General features: G+C 35.3%; 1 protein-coding gene across 1 annotated transcript; it reads left to right on the forward strand.

Moving 5' to 3' along the window:
• The first annotated feature begins 8250 nt into the window (after nucleotides 1–8250).
• Nucleotides 8251–12329, forward strand: LOC18426916 (protein trichome birefringence-like 36). The gene is made up of 5 exons (XM_006835979.4): nucleotides 8251–8670; nucleotides 10387–10558; nucleotides 11007–11188; nucleotides 11271–11429; nucleotides 11828–12329. Exons 1-5 carry the CDS (start codon nucleotides 8276–8278, stop codon nucleotides 12129–12131), a joined length of 1212 nt encoding a protein of 403 aa, XP_006836042.1. The 5' UTR covers nucleotides 8251–8275; the 3' UTR covers nucleotides 12132–12329.
• The last annotated feature ends 1868 nt before the right edge of the window (nucleotides 12330–14197 follow it).

A 14197-nucleotide genomic window follows, 5' to 3' on the forward strand; every position in this document is an offset into this window, starting at 1 on the left:
TCATATGTCCTCGTAATATATTTCCAATTTTCAGGTACCCAAATGACGCTTAAGAGAAGTGGGAGAGCTATCATTGGTTATGAGAAAAGAAAGACTCGATGAACCATATACATCAAGGGTGTTCCATATAGGTGGTTTACGTGGAGTTGATGAATCATAAGAAGAGTTTGTGTCTTAGTCTTAGATCATTTTGCATAGGTGGACAACGCCTCCTGAACCTGAGCACTATCAAACAAGAAATTCGAGTTTCTTGTGAATAAATATTTGCATCGAATATACATGTCTAGAGATCAAATATAACATGTCTAGAGATATAGACTCACCCTTTGAGTGGATGCAGACACTTGTTACCTTTATGCTGAATATTGTAACCCAAAAATATATATGGAAGGGAACGAGGACAAAATTTATCTGTAACATAGTCTCAAAGGTACGAAAAACACTGATAACCAAAAACCCAAAGTGAATAGTCTAGTAGGCAGTCAAATAACAAAGAATATGATGAATCCATTTGTAAATTGGCCAAGGGAATCCTATTTATTACAAAGACTGCGGTATGGAAAGCTTCAACTAAAACTATTTAGGAATTCGTACATGAAACATCATTGTAAGATCCAATTCTATAATATTTCTATATTTCCTTTCAACTATTACATTTGTTTCAAGGGTCCTGGACATGATATATGTTGCACAATTCCATTTTCAGTAAGATGAGCAATGAATTTTTTAATAGCCAATGCACCACCTCCATCACATTGAAGAGTTCGAATTTATTTCTCAAATATCCTTTCAACATATGATGAAATTTCACAAATGTAGAGAAAAAAAATAGATTTTTATTTTCAAATAATAAATCCAAGAAAAACGAATGTAATCATCCACAAATATCATGTAAAAGCAATAACTCTGATTAGATAAAACTGAAGTTGGACCCCATAAATATGAATGAATATTAATAATAGGTTTTATAGATGTCTTATCAGTACCATTAAACAAAAGTTTACAACTTTTTCTTGTCTAACAACTAGCACAAATAGAATGAGGTTTATTTCATGCATCAACATTAATCAACTGTTCAAATTCTAAGTAACAAACTAGTTTATTTTGATGATGTCCAAAGTCATTGATGCCATACATCTTTTAGTGTTCTCTTATTTTGATTAGAAAATAAAGTTTCATTCACATCCTCAAGTGCATAAAGTGCGTCATTTCTACTCTCGTTAGCTTGAGTTCTCCTTGTGCTCATTTTCTTAATCCAAAAACCATTTGATGGGAATTAATAAATACAAGAAAAATCTTTTTGTAAACCGACTAACAGATAGTAAATTCTTTTTAATCTTTAGCACCAAAAAAACATTAGACATATTAAAATTTTATAACCCAACACCAATATTTACATTATCAACATGTGAAATAATCAATTGCTCACCATTGCCAACCATGACTATATATCTACCACTATCAAAGCGAAGGTTTTTTGCAGTTTACTTGGGTCTTCTGTCATATGAGTTGAGGTACCAGTGTGTGGGAACCATTTTGAGTCTTCAGAATTTGCTATTGTTACTGTAGTAAGAGCTTGATGAATGTCTTTTTCTTGGTACATATGATTGAATGGTGCCAGCAGTTTAATGCAGTATGTCCAAATTTTCCACAAATTTGACACTTTACTTGGGTGTCTGACTTGATTGTTGTATTTCTAAATTTTATTGGAACCTGTAATTCATGTGTTGCATAGGTGTACCACCACTTTTTTTGTTTCTCTGAGGCATACCACGTTCCCTATTATTGTTCTAGCATGTTTGAACAAATCCACGCCCTCGAGAATTTAAAAACTGTTGACCACCAAAGTTGTGTATCCCTCTACCTTTGTAATTTCTAATACCTTAGATCCAAAATTTCTTTGTTTTGCAACAAGAGCCATATTTTGATTTGAATATGAGTGTTCTTCAGAGACATGAAACTGATTTCTAATCTCATGGCTTTGAAGAAGTATAATTTCATAATAGAAAGGAACTGGAGGCTTAAGTATAGTGGTAGCAAAACTCTCATATTTTAGACCAATTCCATTAAGAAGCAAAAATACCTTATTTTTATCGGATACAGGTTTGTCAATAGCAACTTAATCATTATAAATACTCTTGAATTTACATATGTATTCTGATAGGGTTGAATTCCCTTTCATGTAGAGTTAGAGTTGCTGGGTAAGTTGGAACTCCCTAGCTTAAAAATTACCTACATAGGCATTCTTCAGGCATTTCTAAACTTCTGTAGAAGTATTAAGGCCAACAACAAGGCTAAGACACTCTTTTGATAGTGTCTCTATGATTTAGGCTTTAAGAAGCCAATCCGACTTTAGCCATGATTTGTAGAAAATGTTTTGTCTTGATGTAGGGCTAACACCATTCATGAATCCAAAAAGTTCCTAATTCTCAATGAGAAAGAGCATTTGAGTTTTCCATAATAGACAGTAGTTCTGTGTCAACTTAATAGACACAAGTTTGCTATATTAAGAGTGAAGGAATATGGATATTCATTTGACGATGATGAAGTATCCATTAGAGTGAATAAGTATTTGATGGGAGAGGGAAAGAAAGTGGATTTAGGTTTTTTTTTTTTTTTTTGGTTGAGAAATTAGGTATGTAAGAGAGAGTGTTATGGGCTTGCATGATTTGGTTATGATATAGGTTGCGTGTGGCATTGGATGATTTGGTTGAGTGGTAAGAAATAATATAGCTATGTGAAGTGGGATTTAATGGTGATGGAAGGAGTGGGTTAATGAAGGATGTGAGGTGAGTGGTTTCAAGCCATATGAGTATTGAAAGACGTGACGTGAGAATATGCAGGAGACAGAGAGAGTTGGATGTGGAATGAGAGAGAGAGAAGAATTGGGATGAAAGGACTCACTTCTTTGAGAGAAGTTGTTGATTGTTGGGCTTGGTCTCTTGCTAGGGAACCCGTAGAGAAAGAAACCTATGGTTTTGATACCATGAAGAATTTTAGAGAGAGAAATGAACTTTGAAAAAATAATTGTGCCCACACAATTCTTGTGGTGGTTTTTTTATTGCATATAATAGTAATACAATGATGTAATATACACTTTCATATTTTGTTACATGTAATATACAATTTTCTATCTTATTACATTTTGCTTTCAAAAGAACAGAGTAATATAGTTTCTTATCTTGTTTGAATTTTTTTTCTATTAATCAATCTTATACTTTAAAAGTAAGTTACATCTCAAGAAAATATTGTTTTGATGTCAGACATCCCTCTATTTGATTATATTAACCTCAAGATATGTTGATATGGAGGAAAAAAGAAGAAAAGTAAAAAGAAATAAGAAAAAGATTTCGGGATAAAAAATAATGTTTTTTATAAAACGTAATTTGAACTGTTTATTTTCAAGCTTTTTAGGTATCTAGAAATTTGCTCGTCTACATCATTTTCTGAACTTTAACTTTAATTCTATAATGGGATGTGAAACTAGACTTTTACATTAGGGAAATTATAAATCCATCCTCGCCCACCTCCCCCCCCCCCCCCCCCAACAAAAAAAAAAATAAAATAAAATAAAATAAAAAAGTGAATATCTTTGGACCAAAAAACCCCACGCTTTAACCCTTGATTCCCATCCGGGTAAAAAATGTGTCGGAGTAGCTTGTGCCGGTCGGACATGTCTTGAATATAGATATCCATTCTGATACAAAAAATGAGCTAAACTAGTTCTATAATCAAGTTGTGTCAGTCCGACACAAACTGTGCTAGACGGTTTTGTGCTGGTCCGGCATATTTGGTGCCATACCTGCTAAGAGAGAAAGTAAAAAACGTAGCCTAAAAAGGTGGTAGTTTGGTCCAAAAAAAAAAAAAAAAAACCTACTTTTTTTACTTTAGGAGGTGGTAGTAAATATAAAATGTTTTTGGTATTAGGCGTGTGATTTACAATGTTTTAGGGGGTGGCATGCTTAAAAAATAAGCTCAAGGAGGATATCTATAGTTTTCCCTCTATATTACCATAAGTGATTCACACATAAACCACATAATCCAAACAGGATTTAAAGGTGTTCAATTTTTTTATTTTTTTGGGGAAGTCCGTGGGGAGAAGCTCCCTACCCAATTTTTATTAATAATAAAAACAGAATCCAACTCATAATTTTATAGTCCTAGAATAGAAAAGTTACGCCACATCAAAAAATAATACCGAATCCAACCCATAATTTTATAGCCCTAGAACAGAAAAATTGTGCCAAATAATACAGGAGACAAAAAAAAAAAAAAAAATCTAGCGGTCAAAATTGCCCAACATCTGAAAATTAAGTGCCCCTTATTTTAATTGTCCAAAATTAACGCCTGAAACAGGCACGTTATTTCATATGAGGTGTTAATGATATTTTTTTGTTGCTTTGACGTTATAACCTCTAGCAAACCAAAAACAAAACCAAAACCAAAACCGAAAAGCTTGCTTTGACACGATCATTGTCATCATTTTGAAAAGCCTTCCATCAAGGCCATCTCCGCACCCTACGCCGATGATCACACGTATGTCCAGCCCTAATTTACGTAACAATTGGCTCTAAATATATTCGAATATTGTGGCTTTCTTATATAAAAGTCTTGTACCGAGCATTATAGAGATGAGAAATTTCAACATCAACCTCATGTGCACACATGAACATTGGAGTGGCCATGACACTGGTGATCCAGCTTGACCCGGTCCGCCTGGTCCTAAAAAACTAGGGCCTAGGCTAGAAATTGTGGCCCAATGGCCGGGTATACACTAGGCCAAGACTGGCCTGGCCCTTGTTTTTTGTTTTATTTTCATTTAATTTTACTTGGCCCAACCCGGCCACGCCCAGCCCACTGCTATCCCTTGATATGCATGCCCCGCGCTTTGGGTTTTCTTTGGGCTTCCATTTTTATGTGGATCTCTTTTTTAGAAACATATCTATATGTATTTACTCGGTGAAAATCTTGTTATAAGTTGCAATATTTTTAGGACTTGAAATTATTATTATTTTTATATCCATACATCTCAAACATCGAGTTGTTCAAATGGAAGGCTTTTCAACTTTGGAACACTCTTTTGTCCCAAATTTTAAAGGGATTGTCTTCAAAGAGACCATTTATCTTTTGTAAATGGAGGTCACAATCATTCTCACTCATTAGACATCAAATTGGATGACCTAGGATGAGTCACAAAGTCCGAGAATTTGTTTTTTGGAATTTTATGTCTATCCAATGACACTTATACAACCACCGATTTTGAAATTTAAAAGAAAAGAATGATTTTGATCTCCATGTACAAAAGATAAATTGCCTTTTTGTAAATAATCCCAATTTTTAATGTGCATCATACTTTTATAGTGTAAGGTTGCAACCTTATATAAACTTTTTTTAAAAAAAAATATTAAAAATTCAAATAGATATTGCTCATGTTTGGATAGCATTGTGATGACGATAGGGTGCTTAACTATAATGTAAGGCTGGGAATGAGTCCTGGTCTGATTCGACTTGGACCAGACCCAACCCGGCTAGGTTTAGATTAGACACGGCCCAACCCTAACCAGGTTAGGTCAGATGCATCCAGGTCTAGAAATAAAAAATATGTTTATCTATTTAATAGTATATAGCTATTGTTAGGATTGTGGATAATATGGCATGACGTCTTGAGTTCCATTCTAGCCTACTCTAGCAGAAGCATAATGTCCATTTACTCACTCAGGTAAAAGCCTACTTAGAATTAATTTAAAACCCCAAATTTTTGGGATGTGATTTATTCAATCCATAGATTAACTTCCATAAAGGACTTTCTTAGTTGTACCCTCTATGCACTTGAAAATTTTAATATCTCAAGATCTAATAAAGGCCGTTCAATTTTTAAATGGTGATATTAATTATAAAACTCAAATTGTAATTGTTTTTTAGAATAATCATTTAGTAATTATTAAATGGTTCCCAAATTTTCAGATTAAGAAAATCCTCCCAAATTGGTCTTCTGACTAAGGCAACATAAAATGTGTGTGTGTAGAAAATAATGCACATAAATCTCAGGTCAAACTTCGTCATGGTACATTATGACGGTCCTTGAGGCAGGGCAGTTAGTGTAAAACTTGACTGCATCTTTTCATAAATTTTGAGCTTGTCTAATTGAGGCTATGATCTTTGATAAAGTAGAATGGTAAAACAAAATTCATGTAGCTGATCCCAATTAATTGAGATAAGACTTGAATGATATTAATATAAATGCTAATTGGGTTAGGTCGGATTTACCCCGAACCTACCAGATGGGGTTCAACTCCCGACCTAGACCCGATTAGGATTGGGTCGACAGCTTGACGTGACCCGTTTCCCATCCCCAACTATAAAGCCATATTTATCTTTTAAGGTAAGATGGATAGGTTGAAATGTTTTTGTTACTTTCTACTTTTACTGTTTATTGTTTTGATAACGAAGAAAAAGTGACGTTTTCTTACTTTTGTGTAACAACTAAATTATGAAAGCAAACTTTTCTCCGCCTTTCATGGCCAGCGAAATGAGTGTGGAAACTTGCTTTCATCATTCACTGTCAAACAATCCATGGCCCATTGCCAAGCAGTCAGTCAACCCAATAATCCCAAAGCCCGAAACTACCGATTCACACCAAAAAGTTTCCATCTGCTTTTCCATTTTTGAGGTTCATTCCTTTCATTTATTCGTTGTTTAGTTACCTGTCAAATGTGATTTTATTGTTATTTACATGATTTCATGAGTTAAATCCTTTTTTTTTTCCTGAACGAGAATGCATTGATTCCAAAGAAGAATAAGAATAAAAGAAAAAAGTTCAAATAAAAGGGAAATTAACTTCTTTTTTTTTCTCACTTAGAAAAGGGAAAATACCAAATAAATGATCATCCACCTCAAATGTTAAATCAGCAAATTTCGTCAAAAAAAAGGAAAAATGTTGTTACTTTGTGAAGATCCTCTCACTTGGGTACCTCTTCAATGAATTTGTAAAAATATACACATTGCCCCTATTTCGAGTTTGAAATCCAACAAGTACGGGAATTTTAGTAATTTACCCATCTTAATGGACTAAAACTGCATGATGTAATTGATCCCTGCATGTGCTTTGGTCTTCATTTGGAGTTTTCCATAATCTAAACTCAAAATATTGTTGCTTTCACTAAATCTAGTTTTGAACCTAGGATATGAGGGCGTTTTTTTCATCAATTAGCTCGACATGTATGGGTTGAGCCGTGATGAATGTACCCAATTTTGTTTTGGGTTTTTGAACACAAATTTTTTTTTTCGATTAAATTGCTTGTTCCTAGTTTGGAGTCTAAATCAAGTATGAGGTTTTTAACAATTTAGTCACTTAAGTCACTATGAACAAATTACCAATAGGGTTATTCTCATTTTGGATTGCTAACCGTGATGAAAAGTTGATCAAGCATCGGCCATCGAGGAGGGACCTAAGTGAAAGAATCTTTATAAAGTAACCACTTTATTGATAAATTGGTTAATTTAACATCATTAATTTAAAGTGCTAATACTTCCTCCAAAAAAAAAAAAGTCATTTGAAGTTTCTCTCAGTTTGGTTGGCACCATAGTCGTCCACAATGGTCCACAACTTAAATTAGAATTGGATGGTGATAAACCACATAGCCCTGTTATTGTTTTTAGCCGCACGGGGGGTATGACATTTTCCCAATTTCAATTTTACATGTTGTGAACATTGGATCAACATACAGAGGGATCAACACCATCCAAAATTTAAGATTTATTTTTATTTTTATTTATTTTTGTGGAGGAGGTAGTTCATCGGTAGGAATTGAACTTGATATATAGCACTAGCACTGCTAAACGTTAGCGGCTAACCACTCAAGCCCAAGCCCAATTCTTAACTTTAGGACTTATCCAAGGCTTCACACATCGCTTGTTGTAGATCACCCTACCTATTAATCCAACGGCGATCAGGGTCATATCGCACAATAACATGGTCAGTTATCATGAGATTGTACCCCACATCATCTCAAGTTCGATTCCTACCGCTGATCTACCCCAAAATAAAAAGATTAACTCCACATTGACGTTCCTTTATTTTTCCTTCTTGTGCATACAAAGCTCTAACCAGGGCATTTTTTGCCATTAACCAAATTGTGTGGCATTTTCACCCTTGACAAAGTTTAGGTGCAATTCAGCAATTCTCAAGTTGCACAAGGGCCCATGTGAATGCTAACCCTTATATCAACTCCTCAGGGCTTAGGAGTTTGAAAAGTTGGAACAAAGGGCTTTCCAAATGGGTGAACCCAAATTTCCTCTTCCTTTTCTCCTCTTCATCTTCGTTCTATCTCTGAACCTCTTTCATGGGGTGAAATCTCAACCAGGGTTTGAGCTCGAGACATGGAGACCGAGAAGCTCGGAAAACAATACAAACCCCATGCCATGGCAAGAAGAAGATGAAGAAGCAGAAGTGGAAAGAGAAGATGGAGAAGAAGAAGACGTTCAAAGCAAGAAAACTTTTCGACAAACTTGTGATTACTCTGTTGGAAAGTGGGTGTTTGACCCTTCTTATCCTCTCTACGACGCAAGCTGCCCTTACATTAGCGGTCGGGTGAGTTGTCGGAAAAATGGACGGCCGGATTCTGTGTATGAGAAATGGAGGTGGAAGCCACAGGGTTGTTCCATTACTAGGTAATAAATCCGCACTTATTCTTCTGGTAATTGGTAAAAAGACAACACATATTATATACATGGAGTGTGTTAGATCTACATTGTAGCGGCCATAATAGGATTTGGTTTTTATTGTGCATTATGACCGTTCGATATTGCTGCTATCATGTTTTGTTCAGCTGTTTTTTTATGTGTGTTTGTTATGCAAAGCGTGAATCAGGAGATATCCAAGTGTGTGAGTGTGTGGGGTGAGAAAGGATAGTTTTGGACACTGTTGGAAAATTTCACCCAGCGGAGTAGTTGTCCGAGTTTGAGTAAATCGGCCCGAGCCAAGTAATGTGGTATTTTAAATTTTTTTAAAAAATAAAAAGAGAGAAAAAATCTCAAAAAACATATTCAAAGCAAAGTTTAACAAAACACAACTAATTCTGGTTAAAGTAGTGGCAAATAAAACACGACCACTTTTACTGCAACTAATTTAATTTATAGTATGATGTAATTTTTTCAATCTTATTAATAAAATCAACGTAAGGGCCTTCTCCCCATGGGAGCATACTGTATGTTTACTCTCTCAGGCAGAAAATTAACTTGTTGAGAGTTTTTTAATCCAAAATTTGGAATCTGAGTTAAATCACTAGATGACTATATTAAAAAAAAAAAAAAAAAAAAAAAAAAAATTATATTTTGAGTTTTCTAATATTTAGATCTCACCTTTTGATGGTTTCTATTCAATCCTAAAGTTATATTTTCAAACCTATAAAGTGATTGTAATTTCTATATGAGAAGTCAACAAAATTTTTATTTTGATAACTCTAATCTTGAATACATTTTTGTTTTTTTTTAATGTACCTCTAATCTTGAATACTTCGGTTTTATCAAATGTAAGCTACATTCCTAAAATTTGAGGTTTTGTCCAAGGGAGTAAATGGGCAGCGTGCTCTCTCGGAAGTATGAAATCTTCAGGCGGTACCAAAAACACTGCTAACTTTTTCCCCGTGTGTTGCGCGGGTCGTCGATCTGGTCTTCAGTCCTATTCTCAAGTCTCAAAATTTAATGGCTTCTTTCTTCTAGTTTTGCCCCCTGTCCAACATCATTTTTCATTTTTAAAATTTTTTCAAAGTTTGATTGATAACATAAACATTGCTATCTCTTAATCTATTGGATATTGACCTTGTCAAACCCCATGCGTGTTCAACGTCATTGGTATTAGACATCTCTAAATCCTTGCCTTTGGGCTGTCTAATATTTTCAACACCAAATAGGTCTCTCGCCGAGGGATGAGGTATCGGTGTTAGCAACATCGACCAATATAAAGGCAAGGATTTGGAGATGTCTGATACCACTAATAAGTTGTATGGCTATCCAACCTCGTAAATATCCAACAGACTAAGCGATTGGAGTGGTAAACATTTCTAATATCGGACGGGCCTTGAAAATAAAAGGATAACAGTGAATTTCTTTCTGCCATTGATGGCTGGTCTCCGCATAATCATAGAAAAAATATGAAGGAGACTGAAATAAAAGGAGGGACACTGGTCTGTACGTCATTTTTCCTAAATTTTATCACAATACTCACGATCACTCTACTGGCTATTCAACCAAGAAACTAATAAATTACAATTATTAAAATTCTTGTCAAATTTGTGTATAATATGAATAAATGACTATCTACCATATCCCGAAGAACAGGTAACAATGAGGCATTTCGTTTGGTGATGTCTGAATATTTTTTTTTAGGTTTAATGCGTTGGCTTTTTTGGGGAAAATGAGGAGGAAGAGGATAATGTTGGTAGGTGACTCCATCATGAGAAACCAGTGGGAGTCATTGGTTTGCTTGGTTGATGCAGTAATCCCAAAGGAGAGAAAGACGGTTTCTTACCATGGCATCTCCATGGCTTTCCATGCTTTGGTAACATAATTTCAATTCCATTGTTTCTTATTCATGAAAAAAAATAATCCAACATCTCATACACACACATAACACACTCCTTGTAACTCTCTCTCTCTCTCTCTCTCGTATTTGTATCAATAGTAAATGTAGTGGTTAATTCCTTGATAGTATTTCTCTTAGGGCACGTTTGGTTCATGTGAAAATATTTTTTAAAAAACATTTTCACATGAAAAAGTTTTGTTTAAGTGTGAGAATATTTTCACACCAATTAACTATCAATTAGTGTGAAAAGATGTAGAGGGATCAATTGATGTGAAAATATTATCACGCCTAACTACATGAAGAAATTCTTTTACGTAAAGATACTTATCGGGAAATATTTTCACATGAAAAAATGCCTTTTAAAGAACTTCAATGTGATGGGGGAATTCTCGCTGAGGGTCTGACCATGGCTGTGAAATTGTAGGACTTTGAAGCATCTATTGAATTCTCATGGGCCCCTTTGTTAGTGGAACTAAAGCTTGGAGGACCAAATGGAAGGATCCTTGATTTGGATTCAATCGAAGGGAACGCAAAGTATTGGAAGGGAGTTGATATCCTTGTCTTTGACTCTGCTCATTGGTGGACTCACACTGGAAGTGGGAGATCGTAAGCTCTCTCTCTCTCTCTCTCAAATATTTTTACCCTACTTCCTAAGCTGTGGGAAATGGATTTACTGGATTGAATGTAGGTGGGATTATTACATGGAAGGAGGAAGGCTCTTCAAAAACTTGAACCCAATGGTGGCCTACGAGAAAGGACTGAGCACATGGGCCAAGTGGGTTGATCTAAACTTGGACCCTCGAAGAACCCGAGTCATTTTTCGAAGTGTTTCTCCAAAGCATAACAGGCAAATCCACCACTCTCATCATAGTTTCTTTATGTATAGCATGGTCCTGCGGTAACGTAGTGCGCTCTTACTCCCTGGGGCAAAAGACCCATTTAGAAGGATCTTTTTAATTTAAATATAGATATCTTCTCTAGAATCACCAACAACACCTACAAGTATTTGAAAAGAAAAAAATGGTTTTGAGTTACTCTGCGATAAAATTCGAACTTGAAAACTAGACATTCTATCTTCAATCCTATGACATTACTTTTTTCAAGCACATGTGAAGTGCTAATGAAATTTTTCTTGTTTGAGTTTTGATATGGTTTTGCCCCAACATTGAATTTTTCTATACATTTTGTTACCCTTTTCCCGTTTCCATGGCATCTTCTCTTGGTTTTGAAGTTGTGATGTTGCAGGCAAAATGGGCAGAAGTGTTACAACCAACATGAGCCAGTGAGGCGCCCAAGTTACACACCACATGTGCCACCACAACTTGTTGTGGTAAGAGGAGTGCTGAGAAGTATGAGGTTTCCAGTGTACCTATTGGACATTTCTGAGATGTCCATGTATAGGAAAGATGGACACCCTTCTGTTTTTACATGGCCCATTAAAGAGCAACAAAGGGCGCCACTTGACCACTATGCCTCTGATTGCAGCCATTGGTGCCTTCCTGGGGTCCCTGATGCCTGGAATGAGATATTGTATGCCTCTATAATGTGATCCATCTTTGAAGAGAGATAGAGAGAGAGGGAGGGGGATGGTCTTTGGTGCTTTATGTAGTGAGTGTGATGACATTTACTTGGTGTACTAATGAGGAGATGGCTATGCCACTCATATTGTGTACTAAGGACACAATGTCTAGACTTGGTTAGTAATGCTTTGTTAATTGAAGAACTAAACACTCCAAATTGTGAGAAATTTGTTGCTGCCTGTGTATTGAACTTGTGGGAGAAAATCTTATATATATATATACAGAGGTGGTTACATTATACAGCTTGCGTGATATATAAAAAAAAGAAAGAAAATAATCTAATACAACCTGTAATCATGAAAAGACCATCCTATCTAGTAAATAAATGAAAGTAAAGATACACAAAAAATTACAATTTCACAGTCTCCCTCAAGAATTGATTGATAAGATGGACACCATAAGCAATGTCTAGCCGAGAGATGTTCAAATAAATCAAGCTTCCAATAAGATGCCTGTAAAGTAGAGTCACAAAAGGGTTCACCATCTAGAGAACAAAGTTTGACATTCAGCTCTGTAGGTGCGTCAACTTGCTTTGTATCATCAGTTAGACGAGCTCGAGAAACTATATTTATAGCATACTTGAGTTGTGAGAGCAAATAACTATGATAAGAATAATTCTAGGCCCAAAAAATATTTTAAGAATCACTCTCATCTCAAAAAACTGATTACGTTGGTACTTGATTAGATGTACGATAGCCTTATCACCATCAGAAATAATCACATCATCAACATAGAGAAGAAGAATTACACAGCTTCTGGGTGTAACTGAGACAAACATGGCTGGCTCATGATGGCTCTGTTGAAAACCTTCGGAGATAACAACATAATTAAAATTTTCAAACCAAGCACGATGAGCTTCGTCAAGCCCATAAAGTGTGCACCGTAATCAACAAACTATGTTATCAGGAACGAAGTCCGAGGAGGTAACTTCTTATATACTTTGTTTGCAAGATCACCATTAAGAAATGTATTTTTAACATTAATTTGATACAGAGGCCATTTATGAATAACAATTACAAAAATCAAGGTGTGAACTATAGTCATGTAGACAACAGGAGCAAAGGTTTTAGCAAAATCAATCTCAAAATATTGATTATAACCTTTAGCTACAAGTCATGCCTTATAGTGCACAATACTGCCATCAACTTTAGTCTAGATATTGTATACCCACAGGCAGTCAATGGCTTTTTTATCTTAGGGAAGAGGAACAAAATTCCAAGCATGCATTTTGTCAAGAGCAGTTAATACTTCTACTATGGCATGTGGCCACTTGGGTTGTTTAGCAACTTCCCCATGAGTATGAGGCTCAGAGTAATATGAACAATGGCAATAAATGCTCAATGCTTAAGTAAAACGGTTTTATAATCAACAAAATGACTAGGTAAAGCAATGACACGATTGCTACAATAGACAGAAGGCATTTGTACATGAGCATAAGGTGCAGGTGCCTGAAATGGTTCAGCAGTAGTAGTTAAGAGTTCTACAATTGGACCATCCACATGAGAATTGGGTGAGGCTGTAAACACATGAGAAACATCATAAAAAAAAGACAAAAACAGGAGCGGAAGAAGAGTCAGCAACAGGAGGAGGGGAATAGAAAGAGATATGCTCAGAAAATACCACATGCTATGACACTATAAGTGTTTTAGTCATAGGAACGTAACATCTCTATCCCTTTTGGTGGTAAGAATAACCCATGAAATAATATTTAACTAGTTTGACAAACATTTTGTCATGTTCGTAGGCTGACAACATAATAAAGAAAAACAAAAAAATATGAAGAATTGAATAGTCTGGGGGTTGAGTGAACAATCATTCAAAATGGTAACATCCAGATAAGGTAGTGAAAGGAATAATATTAATCAGATACCCAAAAAACCTTTGAAACTGAGGCTGATACGAGAAGAGTTTGTATAGGTTCTAAGGTGTGGTGATTTTTTACGTTCAAAATGTCATTTTGGTAAAGAGTATTTGGAACAGATTTTTTATGTTGAATATTCTTGTCAAAAAGAAATTTCTGAAATATCCTATTAAC

This window comes from Amborella trichopoda, chromosome 11, assembly GCF_054954075.1.
Source record: "Amborella trichopoda isolate Santa Cruz 75 chromosome 11, AtrichopodaSantaCruz75HAP2 v2.0, whole genome shotgun sequence".
Taxonomy (NCBI): Eukaryota; Viridiplantae; Streptophyta; class Magnoliopsida; order Amborellales; family Amborellaceae; genus Amborella; species Amborella trichopoda.

Bases quoted from the DNA above. Each gene is read 5' to 3' on its own strand.
- LOC18426916 (XM_006835979.4), top strand. From the start codon at position 8,276: ATGGGTGAACCCAAATTTCCTCTTCCTTTTCTCCTCTTCATCTTCGTT. The intron at 10,559-11,006 runs GTAACATAATTT...GTGAAATTGTAG, and splicing joins CCATGGCTTTCCATGCTTTG to GACTTTGAAGCATCTATTGA. The intron at 11,189-11,270 runs GTAAGCTCTCTC...GATTGAATGTAG, and splicing joins CACACTGGAAGTGGGAGATC to GTGGGATTATTACATGGAAG.